Source organism: Sphaerodactylus townsendi, linkage group LG06 (assembly GCF_021028975.2).
Source record: "Sphaerodactylus townsendi isolate TG3544 linkage group LG06, MPM_Stown_v2.3, whole genome shotgun sequence".
NCBI classification, from domain to species: Eukaryota; Metazoa; Chordata; class Lepidosauria; order Squamata; family Sphaerodactylidae; genus Sphaerodactylus; species Sphaerodactylus townsendi.
This window is the reverse complement of record NC_059430.1, coordinates 44,277,905-44,299,696: the sequence shown is the minus strand read 5'-3', so window position 1 is coordinate 44,299,696 and position 21,792 is coordinate 44,277,905. Positions and strand designations below refer to the sequence as shown.

At 44.5% G+C, this 21,792-nt stretch overlaps 1 protein-coding gene across 3 annotated transcripts; it reads left to right on the top strand.

Annotated features, from left to right (window-relative positions):
- The first annotated feature begins 501 nt into the window (after positions 1-501).
- WDR91 (WD repeat domain 91) lies at positions 502-20,274 on the top strand. 3 transcript variants are annotated; one of them, XM_048501302.1, is made up of 15 exons: positions 506-671; positions 2,735-2,914; positions 3,080-3,287; positions 4,480-4,562; positions 5,808-5,926; positions 7,254-7,431; positions 8,385-8,534; positions 12,820-13,019; positions 13,379-13,529; positions 13,749-13,843; positions 14,609-14,777; positions 16,622-16,730; positions 18,224-18,330; positions 18,666-18,863; positions 19,696-20,274. In XM_048501302.1, the coding sequence occupies exons 1-15, from the start codon at positions 549-551 to the stop codon at positions 19,858-19,860; spliced, it is 2,235 nt and encodes a 744-aa protein (XP_048357259.1). In that variant the 5' UTR covers positions 506-548; the 3' UTR covers positions 19,861-20,274. The 3 variants fall into 3 exon arrangements, with proteins under 3 accessions (XP_048357260.1, XP_048357259.1, XP_048357258.1); XM_048501301.1 differs by having other exon boundaries at positions 5,793-5,926; XM_048501303.1 differs by lacking the exons at positions 18,666-18,863; positions 19,696-20,274 and adding an exon at positions 18,557-18,662 and having other exon boundaries at positions 502-671; positions 5,793-5,926.
- The last annotated feature ends 1,518 nt before the right edge of the window (positions 20,275-21,792 follow it).

Sequence of the window (21,792 nt, the reverse complement as noted above, 5' to 3'; positions counted from 1 at the left end):
TAACCTACCTCACAGGGTGGCTGTGAAGATAAAATGGAGGAGACAACTACGTGAGCAGTTTTGGGACCCCGTGGGAAAAAGAAAGACGGGGTATAAACCAACAGAATAAGTGAATGGTATAAAATACGAAGAATTGACTCTGTGGTGTAAGCTAACGTGAGAGAGCACATGCTAACAGCGAGGCTTCTATTCCGCAGTTTCAGGGAGGAACACTTGAACGTGTGAATGTACGCAATGTCCTTTAAACGCTCCGAAGCAAGCATGCAAAAAATGAGACCGAGCTTTTGCAGTTCTGCTGAGGCCCATTCGCTTGGCCCGGCAGCGCCCAGGAAAAGGCTTTTAGGATTGCCCTGCTGCTCTCTTCTATGAGACAACACCCCCCTCCCCTCCCCAAATCCCGACTGTAGTAAACTGCTGGCGATGGGGCATTCCGGCACAGGAAGGGTCAAGCCAAGAGAGGCGGGGAGAGAAAGGGGCGGGGCGAGAGACCCGGCCGGGATCGCGGGGCGGCGCTTGAAGGAGTCGGCTTCCCGTGACCCGGCGGCGCGATGGCGGCTGCTGTGGAGCGCACGGACGAGCTGGTGCGGGAGTATCTGCTCTTCCGGGGCTTCACCGCCACCTTGAAGCAGCTGGATGCGGATATCAAGGCGGACAAGGAGAAGGGGTTTCGGGTGAGGAGCCGTGAAGGTGCCGGCGGAGGAGGAGGGGAAGCGGGAAGGGCTGTGCTGTGCGGAGGGCAGCTCGGCGTTGGGTCCAGCGGCGCTCCGTCTCTCCCGGCTTTTTCTTTTATGGCAGAGTTAAGCCGTCACCAACACGGCTGTGCCTAGATATGTATTTGCTGTGGCACGAGTACTGCAGCGCGTGGATGGCTAGATGGGCCTGGCCGGGAAGAGGCTTCGGTTTCGGTAGCCCTTCCTTTCTCTTTAAATACTAATTACTAATGTAAATCGTTTCATATCAACAGTCTGCTTCTGTTTCTCTACGAGCTTCTTTTGTGTAGCGTAGTGAATATGCTTTATTGTTTTGGAAATTGCTCTCCTTAGTAGTTGGTGTCAGAATGGAATGTCTGAAATTGACCATGTTACACAAACATGTTTTTTTTCAAATGACATGGGAACACAGCTTTTCATTATTTTGCATGCAAAATGCTTTACAACATGAAATGTGCAATATGAATCAGAACTGCAGGCAATCGGGTAAAATGAAAATCAATTTAATCAATAACAGAAAAATCCGTTTGAGCAAAAAGATCTGTCTTCTAGTGCGGTGTGAGCTGAAGTTAAGTTATACCCTTCAAAGTCCATTGAAAGTCAGAGTTTAAAAGGGTGTAGTCCTGTTGGATTGCACTGTAAGAGATCTAATTGTGAAAAGAGGCATCTATTTGTCAGTGAGAGGAGGCTTAATATATCTCCTTGAGAGAAGGCAGTTTCTAGTCCTAGAAAGATTTCTCAATAGCCTCAGTTCCCACCTTACATATAAGAAAGGAATCTGGGTTGTTAGAGGAGGCTGTCCTTGAAATACCCTGCTTGGCAATTCATATGTCAAAACTAGCATATTGCAATTACCCCCGAAACATGGGTGCACATGCCTTTTTGCTGGGCATGCATGCTTCTCCTTTTCTCAGAGGTAACTTTGAAAAATGGGAATGATGATTGTCCCGTGCCTTATAGGATTGTAAATTCAAACAACATAAAAATACTGTGTAGAAATGCTGATCATTTCTTGTTTATATGTAGGCCATGAAATTGTGATTTGCAGCTGTGACTACGAGGTGCATAGGCATGGGTGCATATGTGGCCAGAATCTTACCCTTGACTATCGCCAAAGTAGGAGCTGCCAAATTTAATTGCCGAGTCACCCTGTCATGCCTTTGAGGGACCTTTGTAGTCCACTCACCTTCCCTGAATAGGAAATGTCACCACTCTGCCTGCAGTATATTTTGCCCACACCGTTTAGCCTTGTTGCTTTCATTATAATGTTGCAACCACCTGCCATGCTTGGATGCTTCTTTTAAGTATATATATTGGATGTGCCAGGCTGCTTATAACGTCCTTTTACTAGTCTCACTCTGGTTTAAGTTCACCTTGCTTTTTGTATGTTCCTTCTCCTGTTTGTTACTCTCTACCTTCCCCTTCCCTATTCAAGCAATCCTGTGTAAAAAGCCAAGCTCAGTATTAAATGTTTGAATTATGGAGGACGTAGAGTGTTGAGCCAGGCAAATTGTGGTAAGGCTGATCTAGAACGCAGTTGAGGGATTAGTATGCCAAGGGTGACATTCCTCCTTTTGAAGGGGGATAGGCAATTTCTGCAAATACCAACCTCACCACTATTTTCAGTGAGTCCCCGAAACAGTGAATGTTCAGTCAGGGCATGACAAACAGAAAATATTAGTCAACCAAGCCTTGTTGCTATAGTTGAAAGGAGTATCTCCCTGGAAACTCTTGGTCAATCGTGCAAGACTTTTTGGTTCTCTGTTTGTCACACCGTCAGTTAAATTTGTTATCCCTATTTTTGGCAATAGAAAGGGAGTGAAGTTTGAGGTTCTATCTCTAGTTTCAGGTAGGAGTCAGAAGGTTTGAAATTCAATCTCTAGTTTTAGGTAGGAGGTGTTGGGAATACCTTTCTTACCTAAGACCCTGAAATGGAGCAGTAGTTTGACTCAGGTGAGGTAGGTTTGTGGAATGGCATAACCCCAATAAACAGTTTCTTGGGGTTTTTCTTTCTGTGTCTTCAGGTGGATAAGTTAGTGGAACAGTTGCAGCAGTATGTTCAGAGTTATGATCTGGCTGCCCTTCGGGATTACTGGAGTTACCTTGAGAGGCGCCTTTTCAGTCGATTGGAGGATGTGTACCGCCCTACGGTGAACAAGTTGAAGATCAGCTTGTATCGCTACTACCTCGTTCATACGGTACAGGTATGTGGCAAGCCTCTGTCCAGATAGGATGGTTTTATTAAAAGGATGTCTTATCATGTGCTGTACACATCTGCTGTTTGGTGGACTGTTGTAATTTTAACTAGGGTCTGTGTTACAGCAAGAATAAATTAAATTTAAGCCTCCTTCTGTTTTATGTATTTTTAGACATCCAGAAACGACAAGACTCAGGAATTCTTTTTGAAGCAGGCCTCGGAACTTCAGAACCAGGCTGAATGGAAGGAGTGGTTTGTGTTGCCTTTCATCCCGAATCCAGAATCAAACCCTACTTTCAGCACATATTTTTCCCGCCAGTGGACAGACACATTCATTGTGTCTCTGCACAACTTCCTCAGTGTCTTATTTCAGTGTATGCATATCCTTTTACATGTCAAATAATAATATGGAGTGTTTAGCTCATCTCTTTTCCTCAAGTCGGGTGGGACGGTTAAATTTTTGCGTGTGATTGTATAGTTGGCTATTCTGGGTTAATATTTTGCAGGCTGCAGATTCAGATCTTTCATTTTGCAGTAAATATTTTTAACTAAACTCACATAGAATTGGGTGGGTAAAATCAAGACACAGAAACTTTGTTCTATACTACATCCTACAAAAATGGGTGAACCTTAGCCAGTTGGGGTTGATACCCATTACCAAAGATTTGGTTGATCTAAAGTAGATCAAAGTATGAAAATTAACCCAAGCCTTATCTTTTTTTTGTTGGTATTTTTGTCTTCCTTGTACTCTTGACTTCTTGCCTTCAAAGAGCCCTTCCTTGCCTATTAGCTTCTTACCAACAGCACACAACTAACTTTTGCTTTACATGGGATTTTCCCACCCTTGAACCCAAAAGTAATTTTTCTCCCTTGTCACTGAAAACTGCTCTCTTGTGTGGTATTTTGTAATACTTGTGAAGAGTCCAGGACTTCACAGTAATGAAACCAGTGGCTGGATACCTCTGTAAACAGGCAAATTTTAGGTGACAGGCAGTTTTTAGCTTGTTCTTTATGATATTTATTCTAAAATATTTTAATGCCATTTTTCTTCCACACTGCTGGCCTCCAAGCAGGTTGCAGAATAAAAATTAGTAAACTCAGTTTCAAAAAATTACATTTCATAAGCAGATCCTCTATTATGACATGCTGACACACATATACTCTGTTGTATTCACTTTTGTAAACTACTGAAGGTGTATGTGTCTTTCTGACTGCTTCTGGGAGGACACTTCATAAAATTCGAGTGTCCACTGAGAGCACCACAACCTCTGCCACTGTCTTGGATCATGGATCCACTAACAACATATGGAAAAAGGGTCACAGATGCCGCTCTGACCTGTTTGTCGAGAAAATCAGATGTGAAGTTTTCAGATCATGAAAGGCTTAAGAGGTTAATACTAGCACCTCAAAATGGAGATGGAAGTAAATTGGCAGTCAGTGTTAGGATTCAAGACACAATTAAATTTTAAATAGGACAAAAGACACCTAAAATAAGGCACTTCTAGAAACTACTTGGGCTTTGATGAACCTCCAGAGGGAGGGATTTCATTGATCATCCTTAACCTTTCTTACCTGTCCCAGTCATCTTGAACTTTGACGAAGAGTGTCAGAGAAGTAATTTCCTACAAGAAGAAAATGAAACACTGCGTCAGAAGGTGAGATGGAAATGTCCCAAGTCTTGGTGTTCTTAAACTTATTTTCTAACTTACTACTTAGGCCATTTCTACACCTAGGTTCAGTGCTGCTGGGAAGTAGACTTTTTCCCTGATCTCTCCCAAAACTGCTTTTCTCCATAGTTTTGGGAACAATCACAGTGATGCCTGGATGGCTGCTGTGTGCACCAGAAAACTAGAATTTTCTCACTCCTGCCCAAATGACATTTTCCCCATAGTGGCCAATTCCTCTCTCTCTTAAATTGGCAAGTGAATATTTTATATGGGTATAACTATGTGTACCAGGTTCTGTGAACCCCCAATCTTTATTAAAAATACAACACAATAGTTTTGAAGGTATAAGGGGAGAGGGATCTCTCTGTAACAAAAGCGAATAGACACTGACTTTTTAAAAGAATGAAAGCGGAGGAATTCAGAGAACCTGCTACTCATTATTATAATATTGTATGGTGAAAACAATATTCAGCTGCAGATTTTTACAAACTCCCTGGCTGGGGTGTGTGTGTGGCTGCTGCTGCTGCTGAAACTCTCCAATCTCTTATCCTCCTCTCAAATGCCGTCTACTCCATTTCTGTCAATGTACATTTCACTAATGTGAACTTACCTTTCATGGACCATTAGCGTTAGCAGCTGTTACTTCTTCCAGCTGGCGTAATCCTTATACTCTGACACCAGCTCTATGTTACGTAGGCAGCATCTAATCTATAGTCTGGCAAAAAACTGGGCTTTCTGTCAGTCATTGTTGGTTTTTAAACCTGTGGTACTTCTAAGGGATGGGTCCATTTCTGAGTGGTAGAGATCTGCTTGGCATGCAGAAGGTCCCAGGTTCAATGCTCAGCATTTCCACCTAAAAAGGATGAGGTAGTCGGTGATCCTGGAAAGCTGCTGCTGGTCCGAATAAGCAATACCGGCCCTGATAGACCACTGCGAGGCAGCTTTATGTGTGGAGGAAAGGGGCAGAGTTTGCCCTCCAGAGGCCTGTGCCTCCTCACAGATGTGACTGCCTCCCACAAACTCCTAGGATAGAAAGTGAATTCAAAGCTGCACTGTTGTAGTGAAAGCTCTTTTTCAGTTGATGCATAAAGGTTTAAGAGACCATCCTGACCTGGCATCCGATACAAAACTGAATGTTCATAACAGGAACATAGCTTAGCATTGGTAAGGAGGGAAACTGAGATGAATTTATCTCTGTTCCCTCTTCCCCTTTTTTAGTTGTTTGCCTTGCAGGCAGAGTACTACCGAATGAAGAAAGAGGAACTGCAGCAGCAGGAGGAAGAAGAGTTGATCCTTCATCACAAGCTGCCTTCTTATGTGACCAATATGGACCGCCTGGGGGATTCAGAGCTGTGAGTCTATTGTCTGAAGGCTAGGTCAGAGTCACAGGGCTGGATGAAAGATATGGAGCTTAACTCCCTTACTGTAGTTTGCTGGCTGGCAAGCCTGCAAAAGCAACTTCAGAGAAGGGTGTGTTATTCAAAAAGGCAGACAGTTGTGAGAACTGAGTTATTTTCCCCCTCCAGGATCCTTGTTTTACTCTTTGCCAGAGATCTAAAAGCTTGCTTAGGGAACAGCTTCCATAATAACCTCTATCTTCCTATAGATCCGGTAGGGAGTGGAGTCTCCTTATATTCTCCAGATACAGGGCCATACTATCAGTTTTCTGCCTATACTTCCAGATGTTAGGACTGTCTGCTTTCGCCAAAGCATGGCCAATTGGCCATGCTGGCAGGGGCTGTTGGGAATTGTAGTCCATAACATCTGGAGTGCCAAAGGTTCGCCACCACTGCTATAGATGCTCCCTATCTCCATAAATAAATGGAGGACTTTATGGGCCCATCTACATGGATTCTTACTGTGGTTGAGGAGCAGGTAGCTCACTAAAGTCTTGAAGCTGCATTAGTTCACATATTTGCTTGAGAGGGATTAGCTGCCTGTGTTTGGTTCTACAGACCACATTTTGGTAACCATGTCAGGAGCTGTGGTTGCTGCATGGTAGTGTCTTGCTTGCATTATGCACTGTCTGGAAGAATGTAGCCTGTTTTAATGGCAAGTTCTATTTTGCTGTGGTCCTGATACCTTCAGGTGTCCATGCCTTGAGCTGGGTAGCAATGGGCAGAGAAGTCTCTGCTGCCATCAACATAGTACCCAATGTGATGTTAACAGAAGGACTTCAGGGGCCATGCTCCATGGTGTGTTGACCACTGCCATGCACAGAAGGGAGTTATGCTTGTTACCGTACTGGAGCTTGGGCAGCATGGAATCATAAATGGTGGTGGTGATCTTCCAGTGGTGTGCACTGTACAGTAACATAAGCCCCCCCAAAAAGGGGGATGGTCTCTGTCCCAAGCGTGCTACAATAGCAGTAGGAAGGTAGAGGAAAAGAAAACGAGAGAACATATCAATGTCAAGTATCAGCATGCACAACTTAAGTTACATATTATGATATGCTTTCAGGGAGGGGATGACATGTAAGGATCTGAACTGCACAGCTGGTAGAGCGGGTGGTCCACAGGCTGGCGATAGCCTGGCATATCCTTGACAGCTTGAGAGCTCTTGGTTACTCAGGCATTATGGAATTATTTTGCCACCTGAAGGCCATGGACTCTTCTTATGTTCAATGTAGATTTCTTATCTTTGCCTACTTCATGTTCTCCCTCCCCCCTCCACCCCCAGTGACATGACCTGCAGCCAACGAAGCACAGCTCACTCTCTTCAAGCCCGAGGGGGTTTCCTGTCTTCATTCCTGCCTCAGGGGAAAAAGGGTCCCTCTAGAGTGGCACAGACTGTAGGAACATCTTCTGCTCAGGCTGCTGTGATGCCGGTAGGCAAGAAAGAGCAATCAAATCACCAGGTGAGGGGGAGCAAGAGTAGCCAGTGTGCATGTTTTGTGTCTTAGTGATTCTCATGCTACTATGGAGTCTTATTTTCTCCTCTGTTATCATCTGTTGAAAAGTAGGCCAAGAATCTGTCATTTATTCTGCGTAGAACTAAGGCCCTTCCTCTCTCCCCATCATTTACATAAACCCAGTCATGTGATCACTTTCGTTCAATCCAGTGAAAAAACTCTGTCCATCACAAAATAATATGCAAGCTTCTGAGCTTTTTAGAATGTTTGTGACCTAGAACCAGGTTTAAATAAATGACATTTAGTCTGCAGCATGTCCTGTTCTCCGTGTTAAGATGGCAGCTGCCTAATTCAGGCTTTGCCTCTGTGACTTAAAACAACTTTCTTTCTCTTACCGCCTCCAACTTTAGGAAGAGTTCTATGGAATGCAAACCTCACACATTTCTTTGTGATTGTTTGGTTGTTCCCAGGAGGAGGTTTTACATGACTTTGTTTTAGAAATTTGTAGACCAACATTACTGTTTGCGGCCTTGGTCTTGAAAGGTAAAGTTTCTTTTTAATCCTGAGGTTCTTGCTGTCAGCGCTCACATTGCACTGAAAACTTGTTGTAAATAACTTCAGGTGGCTTGAATGACCTAACCTCGGTGATGCATTGCCACTTAGGTATCCCTTTCACTATGTCTAATCCACACTTTCTAATAGTCACTATTTAAAGGTAAATAAAAAGGGTATCTTTACATACAGGAACTCCAAGCTGTGCTGACCCTTGGAACAGCAGCAGATGCTTATGGGCACTCCTTTTCCCTCTTCTGTATGCAATCTGAGGTTGTCAGGGAAAAGGACAGACACTGTGTAAGATTTCCCATGCCTCCCAACAGTGCTGTGCTCTGTCATGTACCCAGACTAATTTCTTTGGAAGAAAGTACCCAAGCTTGACAAATCTCCTCCTTGCCTTCCAGAGTAGTAAAGGGAAGGAGGTGACAAGTAGTGGCAAAAGCCCCTTCAGCGGCTTGCTGGCAACAGAATCTGGATCCATACAGCAACGTCAGAGGCGCTTGCAGGATCATGGGAAGGAACGAAAGGAGCTTTTATCTAAAACAGCTTCCCAGGTAGGGGCTGGTTTCTGAGATGGATTGGACTATAGGATTGAATGTTGGGGTTGTATTTGACTAAACACATGCAATGTCAGAAGACATGCAGTGCTCAAACTGATAACTCTAAGGGGTGCTAACTATGAGTTTGAGCAGGTTGCTGCTGTTGTTTTTCAGTGGGTATATGTGGGATTCCCAGTGGACTTGAACCTGGATTACAACATTCTTAAGACTGGACAGCCAGTGCTCTAATTGTAGGTGTACCACATGAAATGGACATGTAGCAATTGCTTTTTAATTTTTATTCCCTTTGTCCGATCATTCCAAATGCTGTATTTGTCTTTTTTACTGTTGTACTTTTCTGACGAGAACTCTCCACCGGTCTCCACATTCTCTTTCCTGGAAACTGGAGTGTCCATTTAGACCAGGGGTCAGCAACCTGAGGCTCTCCAGATGTTCATGGACTACAATTCCCATCAGCCCTGCCAGCATGGCCAATTGGCCATGTTGGCAGGGGCTGATGGGGTTTATTGTTCATGAACATCTGGAGAGCCTCAGGTTGCAGACCCCTAATTTAGACCATATGAATATAAGTTTTGTTTAATTGTAATTATTTTTAATTCTCATCAGTCATTCCAGTGCAAAGTCATCATGTTTGGGGATAATTCCAAGGGTCGGGTCGGGTGGGGTTAGCCATGTTAGGCTTTAAGTTGCCATTGTTTGCTTTTTCTACATAATTTTATTCTAGCACAAGCTATTATGGACCAATTATGTAAAACCTAAACCTAGTAAAGAAAAATGCAGAAACCTTTGGATGGTAGCTTAACACAAGCAGAGCTGCCCTGAGGGAGGACTCAGAAAACAAAATTTCGGGGGCCCTAAGTCCAGTGGAGGCCCCCTGAAGCCAGCATTGTGCTGCGTTGGTGGAATGCCTTTGAATGTTTTATATTGCATTTCTGACTGCAGCCACTAGGGGCGCAGAGAAGGCAGAGCACAGTTAAAAGCATTTGGAGTTTCTTGGCTGGGCCTTTTAGCAAAGTTTGCTAGAAGGCTGAGGGAAACAGCTGATCAGATCCTGCTAAACCTATCGGCCAAGTCAGCATTGGATCAAGGCAAGACTAGCCTGGACAAGCTATGGTCCTTGTCAGGGTGCAGCCTCCTAACAAGCTCATTATTTTCGTCAGTCTATGGTTTACTTTTTCCTTTAGTTCCACCCAGCTCCTTCACTTGCACAGCCAGATTGTGCAAAGGGGCAGCCCTGTTAGTATGTGTAGCAAAATAATAGTAGTAAAAGCAACTTTGTCTTTTTCTGCATTTCTCTGTTTTGCACTTTTCTTTCATTTTGTTCTATTCCTTTCATGATTTGCCATTTGTCTATCCCCACTTCTAATTTCTCCCTACTCCCCCACCCAAAGCAGCTTACATTGTTCTCGCCCCCATTTTGTCCTCACAACGAGCCTGTGAGGTAGGTTAATCTGTGACTGTATGACAGATCAAAGGTTGCCCAGCAAGTTTCTGTGACCGAGTGGGGATTAGAACCTGGTTTTCCCAGGTCCTGGTCCGACGCTTTAGCCACCACCCAAGTTTAGCTTCCCTTGCAAATAGCATGTAGGGGAGGGATCTGGAGATAACCTGGGCAAAGATGTTCCAGTTCCTTTCACTTTTGGCCCTGTAATTCCCATGATCATCCTGAAGGTGGTGGCCAACTCTGAGGTTCCTAGTTTTATTTTCTATTGAGTTATACCTGCCACAAATGGTGAGATAGATGACTATGCAAATCCTTTTGATATCACAGATATGTGGTAACAGGCAGCCAAATTATTTGTTTGATTATGATATTTTGTTTAGATCAGGGTTGGGGGTGGTGGTAAATGGAATCTTTGTCCAAAGTCCATGGTGGCTTTCGGCAGCCCTGAGCACAAGTGAACAAAGTTGTTCACAGAAACTTTTGTTGGAAGATAACATTTGTCAGTCTTTCAGGTGCCACAAGATTTGTTTGCTTTTTCTGAAGCAGCCTAGAAGGGCTGCCCTTTTGGAATTGTTGTTAAGGAAGACATTGCATTTAGCTGTGGAGTGTGATTTAACACACACACACACACACACACACACACACACACACACACACACACACACACACACACACACACACTCTGTGCAGATAGAAATAGATATCATATCACTTTCTCCCCCCTATCATCGATCTTCTACATAAAATGTTTGTCTAAGTGAAGATCCATTTCTTACATCTGAAAAAAATAAACTATTGTATGAAAATGTCTATTGGAGTAAAATTTTGTTAGTCTTTAAAATACCATAAGACCCCATTCATTTAAATTCACCTGCTTCACTATTTAGCCTCACTGTTGATCATTTAAGTAGGTTACAAAGCACTGGTTTCAGCAGTGATCTGCATGAAATCCACTACTGTGAAACTCCATTTTTTACACTGACCAACTTGTTCCTCCCTCTTAACCAGCTAGTGATTCCCTAAAAGCATCAGTCAGTTTCTTCCATGTTTAGGCTTCTCTAACCACCTCTGTTGAGAAAGGTTGGTAGCCTTTTTTGCCCTTTGCCTTCTCTGTGTTACTTATTGCTCTGGCAGCAGTTGGCACACATTAGCATTTCCAGACAGGGCAGTTCTTTCTAGGCTCAATAAATGCTCTTCCACTTGGTACCATCAAAGCGCTCAGGTCAGCTTAACTCTCTGAAGCACCTAAAAACCCCTTTAGTATCTGCTTAGTTTTTCATGAAAGGCTGGGCTGTTAGCTTCAGTGTGCTGCCCTTCGCATGTCAGAACAGAACAAGAGGGCTATTTCTGTCCAGCTTGAGTTAGGTAGAATACCAAGCTAGTTAATGGTTATAAAAACATAAACGTCCTTAGTCTTTATTCTCAGCAGGCCAGGAAAGAGATGAAGATAAGTATTTAAATGCGGGGAAAATCCAGAATTTTCTCTTATGCAGAAGTGGCCCTAAACTGAGGGGCCGTGGCTCACGGGCGGAACCCATGCTTTGCGCGCAAAATGTCCCCAGTTCAGTTCTGCAATTATTTAACAGGATTTGGACAAGATGGTCTTGCTGGAGAGCCGCTGCCCATCAGAGTAGCCAAGACTGCCAGATGGACCAGTGGTCCAATCGCTCTGAGATAGCTTCATGTATTTGATCACACCAGACTTGCAATGTCCCTGTGTGAATGCTGGTAGCACTGTAGTGAGACTTGCCTCCTGGTTCTGACGAAGGAAACTTTGACTCTCAAAAGCTTATAACCCCCAAATCTTGTTGGTTTCCAAGGTGCTGCTGCACTTGAATCCAGCTGTTCAACTACAGACCACTATGATTAGCTCTCTGAAACTGGTTCTTGGTTTTGCTTTATTACAAACATTACAGCAATAGCAGGAAGCTCTCCCCCAAAAAGAGAGGGTCTCACCTTTTGGGAAGCTTTTGAGCACTTTTGGGAAGAGGACTGTGGCTCTCTGGGAGAGCATCGACTTTGTATGCAGCAGGTCCCAGGTTCAGTCCTCAGCATCTCCTGTTGGATCGGGTGACGGGGGATATGAAAGACCATTACCTGAGACCTTGGAAAGCAGCTGCCAGTCTGAGTAGACAGCAGTGATCTTGACGGACTAAAAGGTCTGATTCAGTAGACAGCAGCTTCCTGTGTTCTCATGTGTATCCGCTAATCAGATGTGAGAGACAGCCTTTATCCTATCCAGGGGTGTCAAACTTGCGGCCCTCCAGATGTTCATGAACTACAATTCCCATCAGTCCTACCAGCATGAACATTGACTATACTGGCAAGGGCTGGTGGGAATTGTAGTTCATGAGCATCTGGAGGGCTGCGAGTTTGACACCTGTGCATAATCGGTGTTTCCCTATCTCATTCCACTCGCTGATATTGGAGAAAGTAAATAGGATGCATTTTCAGTTCAGGTGTAGGCCTTTAATGGTACACTTGGACAGTTTCTGTGACTCTTCTAGTACTAGTTAGGTGTGGAGTAACATCTTTGCAATGAAGGCTGCATACAGGAGTATAGCTTTCTTCTGGTTCTGGGGGCTGTATGCTGCCATTACCTTTCACATGAGGTGCTGTTCTCCCCACAGCAGGTGCAATCAGTGCTGCTTACCAATTGAGCAATTCCTCCTCAAGGGATCCACTGCTTATTCCTCTCTTCATGCTTGGTGGCATTTTACCTGCTGAAATTGCACAATGAAACTCCAGCTCTGTGGCACGCTGAGATGCATGGGAATAGTTTGACTGATTCTCCTGACTTGCTGTACTATACACAGGGTCCTTCTCTTGGTTTAGGCACAGACTGTTGAACGGAAGTCGGAGGTTCTTTCCACTGAAATGGACACACCTCTTGAGCCACACGCTGAGCAAACAGAAACCCTAACAAAAACGTTTGGGTCCAACCTGGACACTGGAGGGATCAGACAGGAGCAGCCATTCATTGTCTTGAGCCAGGAAGAGTATGGAGAGCACCATTCGTCCATCATGCATTGCCGGTAAGCAGTGTGTTCTTTGGGTGGAGGTGTGTGTGTTGCAGGGAGGGGTGATTAGAGGGAGCCACTATTGTTTGGTGGTGATGGGAGCTCTGAGCTGACATGTGGGTTTAACAAAGAATGACTGTGGGCAAGGCCGAATCTCTCCACTTTGGTTTGCAACGCTGACTGAGTTCTCCACCTGTTTTATCATAAGGATTTCAAAAGGGTACTACATATTAGGAGAACAGTATTATAATTTCCAGCACAGAAGATCTGAGACATGCATTGAATGAATGACTGGCTTGGGCACGTTTTGGAAGAGGTGGCTGTAAATATGAGTGTTTATAAGGGACAATTGCGTACTTTACTTCTCTGTTTAGTGTTGACTGTTCTGGGCGAAGGGTAGCCAGCTTGGACGTGGATGGGGTCATCAAGGTGTGGTCTTTCAACCCCATTATGCAGACCAAAGCATCTTCAATTTCCAAATCTCCCCTGCTTTCTCTGGAGTGGGCAACCAAACGGGACAGGCTGGTGAGTAGCTAGAATTGTTGTGATGGAAATGGCTATTGTCTCTCTGCAACTGATATTTGTCTTGGATGTCCCAGGGCCTAAGCTATATCATATAGTCTTTCCAGTGACTTTTGTATGAGTAATATTTCCTTTCCTATGACTTCTTTGGCTATTTGATGCCATTTTCGTGTATCTAGTAGATTTCAAATACCTCGTTCTGATAGATGGTTTTGGTTGCAGTTGTTGCTGGGTAGTGGAGTTGGGACAGTTCGTCTTTATGACACGGAAGCCAAGAAAAATCTTTGTGAAATCAGCATTGATGAAGACATGCCCAGGTAACCTTCTGAGCCCCTTTGCTTGTTGGTTGCGGTAAAATGAATTGCTTGGTATTGTAATTCACTTGCATGTCTGGTCTTCATGATACTGCTGTTTCAGAGTGTCCATTCACCTGTCTATGAGCTTTGGTCTGGGGGTCTCCGGTCTTATTGAACTTGAGGGCACTTTTGGAATTTTGGGGAGGCTGCAGGCCAAGGGTGGTCTTATGATAGAGGCAGCTTTTTCCAAATAGGTTCCTTACAAATACAAAAGTGATGCCGCCTGGGCTCTTCAGAAGCACCTCTTGCTCCAATGAGATGGAGGGAAGGCAGGATTGGCTCTTTGCCTTTCAGGAAGAGACACTGAAAGGAAAGAGCTAGTGGGTTTCAGGAAAGAGCTTTAGCATCTGAGGATCCATGGGTCTGTTGCTCTGGCTTGGGAGAATGTGAACATTACAGAAGACCATAATCTTTAATATGCACCTGATTTGCATGTGTTTGATTCATCCCCAGTTAACCTTTGCCCTCACTCAGCTCATGTTTGTCATGGGCTGCTGTTGGTAATTTATGCATATGTCCCTTGAGAGAAGCTGGGAGAAGCCCTGAAGCCTGTGGTTTCTTGCATAGTGTGGGCTTTATTGTAGCTTGAACAGGATGATTTATGGGCTTACTGGAGCTTTGACCAAAGCTGAAAATAGTTGTTCTTCCTGCTGGCTCTGTGGCTATCTTGTTCAGAGAACCAGAATTGCCTGTATGTGTGAGTTGATGTGGTGTTCTGCATTGCAGGATCCTCTCCCTTGCCTGCAGCCCAAGTGGTGCCTCCTTTGTCTGCTCTGCTGCAGCATCCGGCCTGGTCAGCCATCTGGACCTGGTAGCTCCTGATTCTGGAGGGAAAGGCGCAAATCAAGTTCCTGGGAAGCTGCTTTTGTGGGACACAAAAACGATGAAGCAACAGGTTTTTTTCCCCTTCAAACCTAATTTCTGGCAAAAAGTTGGGAGTGTCTTTTTCTCAGTTTGTAGATCACTAAGAAATTAGCAGTTCTCAGCACCAATAAACACATTTAGCCAGTGTCCAGTTTATTTTTGGAAGGATTCCGTCAAATACTATTGCTTAGACTTTCCATGTCATTTTCCTTCTTGAGATCAAATGATGTTCCTCGAATAACTGAATGAGGTTGCATCCCCATTACAACTGGCACAACTGCTGTGCCAGTGACCAGCAGAAGAGTATGCCCACTCTGTCTACCTGAGCGTGTCTTAAAATCTTGGGCTTGTGTGTGGCTTTCATCTGAAAAGATATCCGGAACATTCTGAAAAATCTCCCCATCTCCAGAGTTTGTATCCTATTGCTTTTGCACTGAACAATATTAATAATATTAGTTTCATTAGTTTGTGAAGCATCATAGAAGTCTAAGTAATAGTAATCATATAACAAGGTAAACCAGGATTGTCCTCATAATGCCAAATTAGAGGTTAAGACTGAAAGTCTGAGTAACTTCCTTTAAGTCTTCTTGTGTGTTGATGGCTGCAGTGATATGTGAATTGGCAACTCTCTACACGCCAGCTCTGTCTCTTAGGCACTGTGCTATACCAACAAGGTACCACTCCTGTTCATTCACCAGAATATTTACTCCAGCATTTCTCCCTTCACTAGGAGCAGTGTCATAGTGGTTAAGAGAAAGTGCACTCTAATCTGGAGAACTGGGTTTGATTCCCTGCTCTGCCACTTGAGCTGTGGAGGCTTATCTGGGGAACTAGATTAGCCTGTGTACTCCAACACATGCCAGCTGGGTGACCTTGGGCTAGTCACAGCTCTATGGAGCTCCCTCAGCCTCACCCATCTCACAAGGTGTTTGTTGTGAAGGGGGAAGGGAAAGGAGATTGTAAGCCCCTTTTGAGTCTCCTGCAGGAGTGAAAGGGAATAGAAATCCAATCCCCACCACCCAAAAAAACTAGCCCCTCCTGTCCGCTTCAGGTGATCCCATTTCCTCTTCCACTGTGGCCTGTTATTCTCCCTGGTGCCCTCCTGCTAGGCTAGCTGGCCTAGAGGATAATGCCCTGTTCTTTTACAGAGACTTAACAGGACACTGCCTACCTGATTTCACACTTTAAAACGATAATAGGTCAACCCACTTTTCTGCAGGCCAGTTGGTCCTGGTCCTAGATCTAATTCCATCGTGCTCACCTATTGTGCTGGGGACCCATCTACGTTCCATGCACACTGAAAGTACTAGGGTCAGAAGTGGAAAAGTTCAGTCTCACAGAAGCTGGCTACACCCGATGGAGAAAAACTGAAAATACAGGAAAACTGAGTGGCGCCCTTCTTCCTTCGCTTCAGAGTGGTGGAAGTGGCGAGCAAGCACAGCCACTCGCATGTGCGGGAACAGACCCAGACCAGTGTGTGAGTTTGTTTTACAACAGGACTTCAGTCCTGTTCAAAAAAGACACTGTGCTCTCCAATGAATCTAAGGACAAACACTTTTTTCTTTCTAGCAAGGGACAGGGCTATTTAAAAGTCTGAAGCAAAGCAGTTCTCAGCCTTCAGTGGTGGGAAGAAGCCGTTCAGTGCAGGGACAGACTGGCTGCCTTGGCCAGAATGTCCCTGATTCCCCGTGGGCCCAGAACTGATCAGGGAAACAGGAAGCCAGATGGAGTTAATAACAACAGTAGTTTCTGGAGTAACCTGACCTTGCAGCGTTAAGTGCTCCCCTGTGTAATCTGCCAGACAAACAAAGCTTCTTGGGAAAAGGACACATAATTAAATTCTTCTAATGTGTTTTGTTTTCATTCCTGTTCCAGCTTCAGTTTTCACTTGAACCTGAGCCCATTGCTATAAACTGCACAGCCTTCAATCACAATGGAAATCTGCTGGTCACAGGAGCAGCTGATGGCATCATTCGTCTCTTTGGTAAATGTGTAGGCCAGGCTCCAGCTTGGTTGTCTTTGGCATGAATGCCGAATCTGTGTTCTCAGATCCTGGGCTCTCAACTTCCCCTCATTGCAGAAGAGAAAGCACAAGATACCCACAGGGTTGGCCTAAGTTCTGGCACTCTGGAAGCAGCTGGCATGTTTGTTACGTGTCTATTCTTGGAAACATTCATACCCTGCCTTTCTTCATGGTCAAAGGCAGCTTACAATACCAGTTTAAAAATATTTTCAGTTAAAAGCAAAATAAAATTGGGACTTCTCCTATTCTAGGATGTTGCTTGGGGTTGTGCATCAGTTTGCTGGCGATTTTCCCCCAGGTGTTGGGTATGCTTGCAGTTTTGCTTATGCAAACCTATGGCGTTTATATGCTAAGTAAGTTATACGTGATACATTTCATGTCAAAGTACTGAAATTTAGGTTTGACAGGGCAGTAAGTATCATGTATGTTTCAGTCTTCCCCAAATTTCCATTTTTATCAGGGGGAAAAGATTTTTTCCTCATGGCTTCAGAATTTCTGGAAATGTTACATCTCTGTGTGGGGCAGGGGGATTGAGTGGAAGGGAGGCGGGGGTGCCAACGAGGAAGTTGACGCTTAGATCAGTGCCTCAAGCAGTCTGGCTGACCTCACCTGCTTCCTCTCACCCCTGCACAGCCACTGCTTTGGTGTAGCAGCTCTTTTGCACACCAGTCTTTCAGATGAGGGGAAGGGGCATTAGAGTTACCTTGCTATTTCATGGTGTGCAACTTAGCAGGTTGGTGAGTGAGAGCATAGCTAGGCAGTGGGATGAGAGGGGCGGGCAGAGAATCCACTTGTGTCACTAAAGACTCCTTGATGCCCCCTGCACCCAGGATGCAGACCTTCCTGTGCAGCAATGTGTGACGGTCTTCATGTACTCACTTGCTAAATAGATTGTTGGCACTTGAAGATGGGGGGGGGGCGGGGGCGGGGAGAGAGGCTTAAAGATTAGTTAAGACTAAAAAGGGATCTCCTGATATAACCTCTGCCGATGGGGTTCTGACTTTGTGGAATCAGAATAAGAGTTTGCAAAATAACAGGAACTACTTTTCTTCTATTCCCTTAGTGTTCCCTTTCGAATACCTCCCAATCACTTGACAAGCCTTATATGGCGTATTTATATATGTACCTTGTATATACCTAACACAAGTCCTTCTTTGTGCCTGACATATAGAAAACGCTTCTCTTTGGAACACTCTGCGTGTGTGGTGTCTGTCCACCCTTGCTGTACACAGGTGTGAGATTTGGTAGCAAGTGCATCCTGGGGGTGGGATAGTTTTTGAAATGTGAAGTCAGTTTCCATTGAAATCTCCGGTGGCACCTCAAGGCCACTGCCTGGAATTGCAGAAAGGGAGCTAAGAAAAAATTTAAAACAACGTGACTTCTGAGGAACGGTGAATGTGCTTTCTATTGCAATCAGTGTTCAAAATAAATAAATAAATGCCCTTTTTTTCCAGATATGCATGAATGTGCCATGAGTTGGAAAGCCCATGATGGAGAAGTTTATTCTGTTGAATTCAGCTATGATGAGAATGCTGTTTACAGCATTGGAGAAGATGGGAAGGTAGGCTCTGGCTCTGGGAAAGAGCAGCCAGGGAACTCGGCATGACATTTTTGTTAGGCAGGAGGGACTTCGTGGCATGCTGTCACTTCATGAGACCTAATAGAAAGGTGTCCTGGTGGGCCCCAAAGAAAGGAGCTGATGGACTGAATGGAAGGGGGTGGGGGGAGCTCTGGGTGCATTTCAGTGCCATTGTGCAAGCTGCTGTTCTTGTTTCTGTTACTGACAGTGTCTCTACAGTGCAGAATAAAGGCCAAGCATATTCCTTGGAGCATCTGAACAGAATCTCTTCATTCTCTCTCCCCCCCCTATTCCCCACCCCCACTGTACCATCCTAGTTTATCCAATGGAATATTCACAAAAGTGGTTCCAAAGTCTCTGAATATGTCCTGCCCAGAGATGCCACTGGCCCTTTTGTGTTGTCTGGCTACAGCGGTTACAAACAAGTCCAAGTCCCACACGGGAGGCTCTTTGCATTTGACTCTGAGGGAAACTACATGCTTACCTGTTCTTCTTCTGGAGGAGTTATTTACAAGGTAATGGAAGCTGGAAAAGTGATGTAAGGGTACCACAGCAGATGCAAGCTCAGAATCTTTGGAAGAGAAGCTGATGTTAAAGTATACTTTTTTGCTGTGTTCTCTACAAGCTTGTGCCAAGTTTTGGCTTCCTCTGCTTCAGCAGAGTTGGATTTTTTTGCTTTTTGAGCTTTCCGTTTTTGCATGCTATGTTTCACTTGCAAGACCAATGATAATGCTGATATGTGTTTTCAAGTGTGGTAGACATCAGTCTTGAGGGCAGTGTATCTTAATGGGTACAGAACCAGGCATCTGTTCACATCTCAGCTCAGCCCAGGATTTGCCCAGGCAAATTGCTCTCTTTTGCCTCGAATAGTGGCAAATAGTGAATAATAGTGTCTCAGCACTGTTATGAGGTAGTGTGAAAGAGAGACTGTACAAGATTGCACACTTTAAAAATGATGATAAAATACCTACTTGGGTATCTGGCATAATTCTCAAGGTGAAATGTGGGGGATGTGTATTGCCCAGAATCTCTCAGGAGAGAGCATCTACATTGCATGCAGGAAGTTCTGGGTTTAAGACGCAGCATCTCCAAGTAAGAGGTTGAAGTGAGGGGAAGGAGGTAAAGTGAGGGATCACCATCTGAGGACCCAGAGAGCCGTAGACAAATCTGACTTTGATAGACCAAGAGTCTGACAAAGTAGAAGGCAGCTTTGTGTGTGTTTTCTGCCTCTTTTGTAGAAGCACTGCCTGCTACTCTAGTCAAAGACAAGGCTAGTTTGTTGAATGGATAGGCAGTTTCTGCTGAAGGGAGACACTTCCTCAGTTTGTATTTTCTTTACTCTTGCAGTTGAGTGGCAACGAGAAGGTGCTGGAGAGCTGCCTCTCCCTGGGAGGACACAGGGCCCCAGTGGTCACCGTGGACTGGTGCACAGCTATGGATTGTGGGACCTGCCTCACTGCCTCCATGGATGGGAAAATCAAACTAACCACTTTACTGGCACAGAAGTCTTAAAGAGAACTGTGGTCATGGGGAAACTTTCTTTTCAAGATCAGTATTAACCATTTAGATCCAAGCTACACTGCAGAGGAGAGAACTTCTCTTTGCATTACGTTCTCCTCTAGGTTAGCAACGACTTACTGTTGATGCCAAATCACTGCCAATTAGGTCACTTCAAGTTGCAGCAGCTGCCGTAAACAAATTATGCTGTTAGTAGATGTGCACTGATATCCAAGCTCTTTCCAGGGAGGCTTGGCCCCTTCTCTTCCTGGGCCTCCTAGTAGCACATGGCCATAAACCTCCGGGACAGTGCCAAGGTAGGATGCAGACCTGCAGAGGCTCCAGCTGAGAACAAATGGCTGTACAAAACCTGACAGTATTTTATGTCTGCTCCTGTATTTCTTATTAAAAGAACATGTTCGAATTGCATCTGTGAGTGGTGTACGTGTACCTCTTCTGTAGCTTTAAGAAATGGTTTTTCTGGGGTCTCTGCGGAATTGCCCATTGTTTCACTTCCATCTGTTGAGGAAATTCTGAAGCCTTGTGGCTTCTCCAGTGGCAATGCATCGCCTTAGTATCTAACGTGTAGTAACTGCAATGGGAGGGTGAAAATGCTCCACTGCTCCGTAGTTGTGCTGTTAAGAGCCTCATAGAGACACAGAAGGCTTTCATGGGCTGGATTGCAGGGAGAGAGACTGCATTATGCTAAAAGTCTTAGCAGCCAGCAAGTTTAGGGTTATTAATTGAAAAGCGCACCTGCATTCTCTAATAAAAACAGAGTTGGAAGGGACCTTAAGAGTCATCAAGTCGAGCCCTCTGAACAATGCAGGAAGTTTGCACAGCTACTCCCCCACTGAAGAAGACAGAAAACCTCCAGGAGCCCTTGGTGTGGATGAAAATTCCTTCCTGACCTGAAAGTGGCAATCAGCTTTACTCTGGGCATATAAGAAAGGGCCAGAAAAGCCAAACACTAACTGATCCCTCTCTCTCCTCCCTCTCATCAGTTGCCTAAGTTCACAGAATCAGCCTGGCTATCAGATGGCTGTCTAGCTTCTGCTCAAAAACCTCCAGGGGCACTGACCTAAGTCTTGTTTAATTGAGGAACCACTCTAAATGTCTGAAAAGTCTTCCTAATGTTTAGCCAGTAACTCATTTTGATTTAATTTCAGCTGGTTGGTTCTGGAATGATTTTAGGTGAAAAATAGGGTGAAATGGCAGTACTTTAAAGGGAGTAAAAAAGCAGACACAATTTGGGGGGGGGGGGGGGGGACAGAATCCGGATATTCCTGATATGGGGATTAAGGAGTATCTGAGTTTACAAAAAAAAAATTCAGGTCCACTAGAACAGAATCTGAACTTCACTGAATTTTTTTTGCACACACCTAGGGGCAACAGAAGACACTGTTCAGACATTTGAAGATGGCTACCATATCATCTCTCAACTGTCTTCTCTCTGGGCTAAACACACTGAGCTCCTTCAACCTTTCCTCATAAGACTTGGTCTCCAGACCTCTCTCTACCTTTGTTACCCTCCTCTGAACAAATTGCAGTTTACCAACATTATTCTTAAACTGTGGTGTCCAAAACTGAACGCAGCACTCCAAGTAAGGTCTAACTGGAACAGAGTAAAGCGATGCTATCATTTTATGGGATTTGGACACTATACATACATTTATACATCTCATTTGCCATTTTAGCTACAATATCACACTGCTGACATGTTCAGTGTGTGATCTACGAAGATCCCTAGATTCTTTTCAGATATGCTACTGCCAAGACAAATCTGCATTCTCACTGTGAATTTGATTTTTGCTACCTAAATGTAGAATTTTACATTTATCTCTGAAGAAATTCATTTTGTTTTCTTTAACCTACTTTTCTAGCCTGTTTAGCTCATCCTGAATTCCTAGTTCTCATCGAACTCATGCTTTGACTGTCTCTTTATAA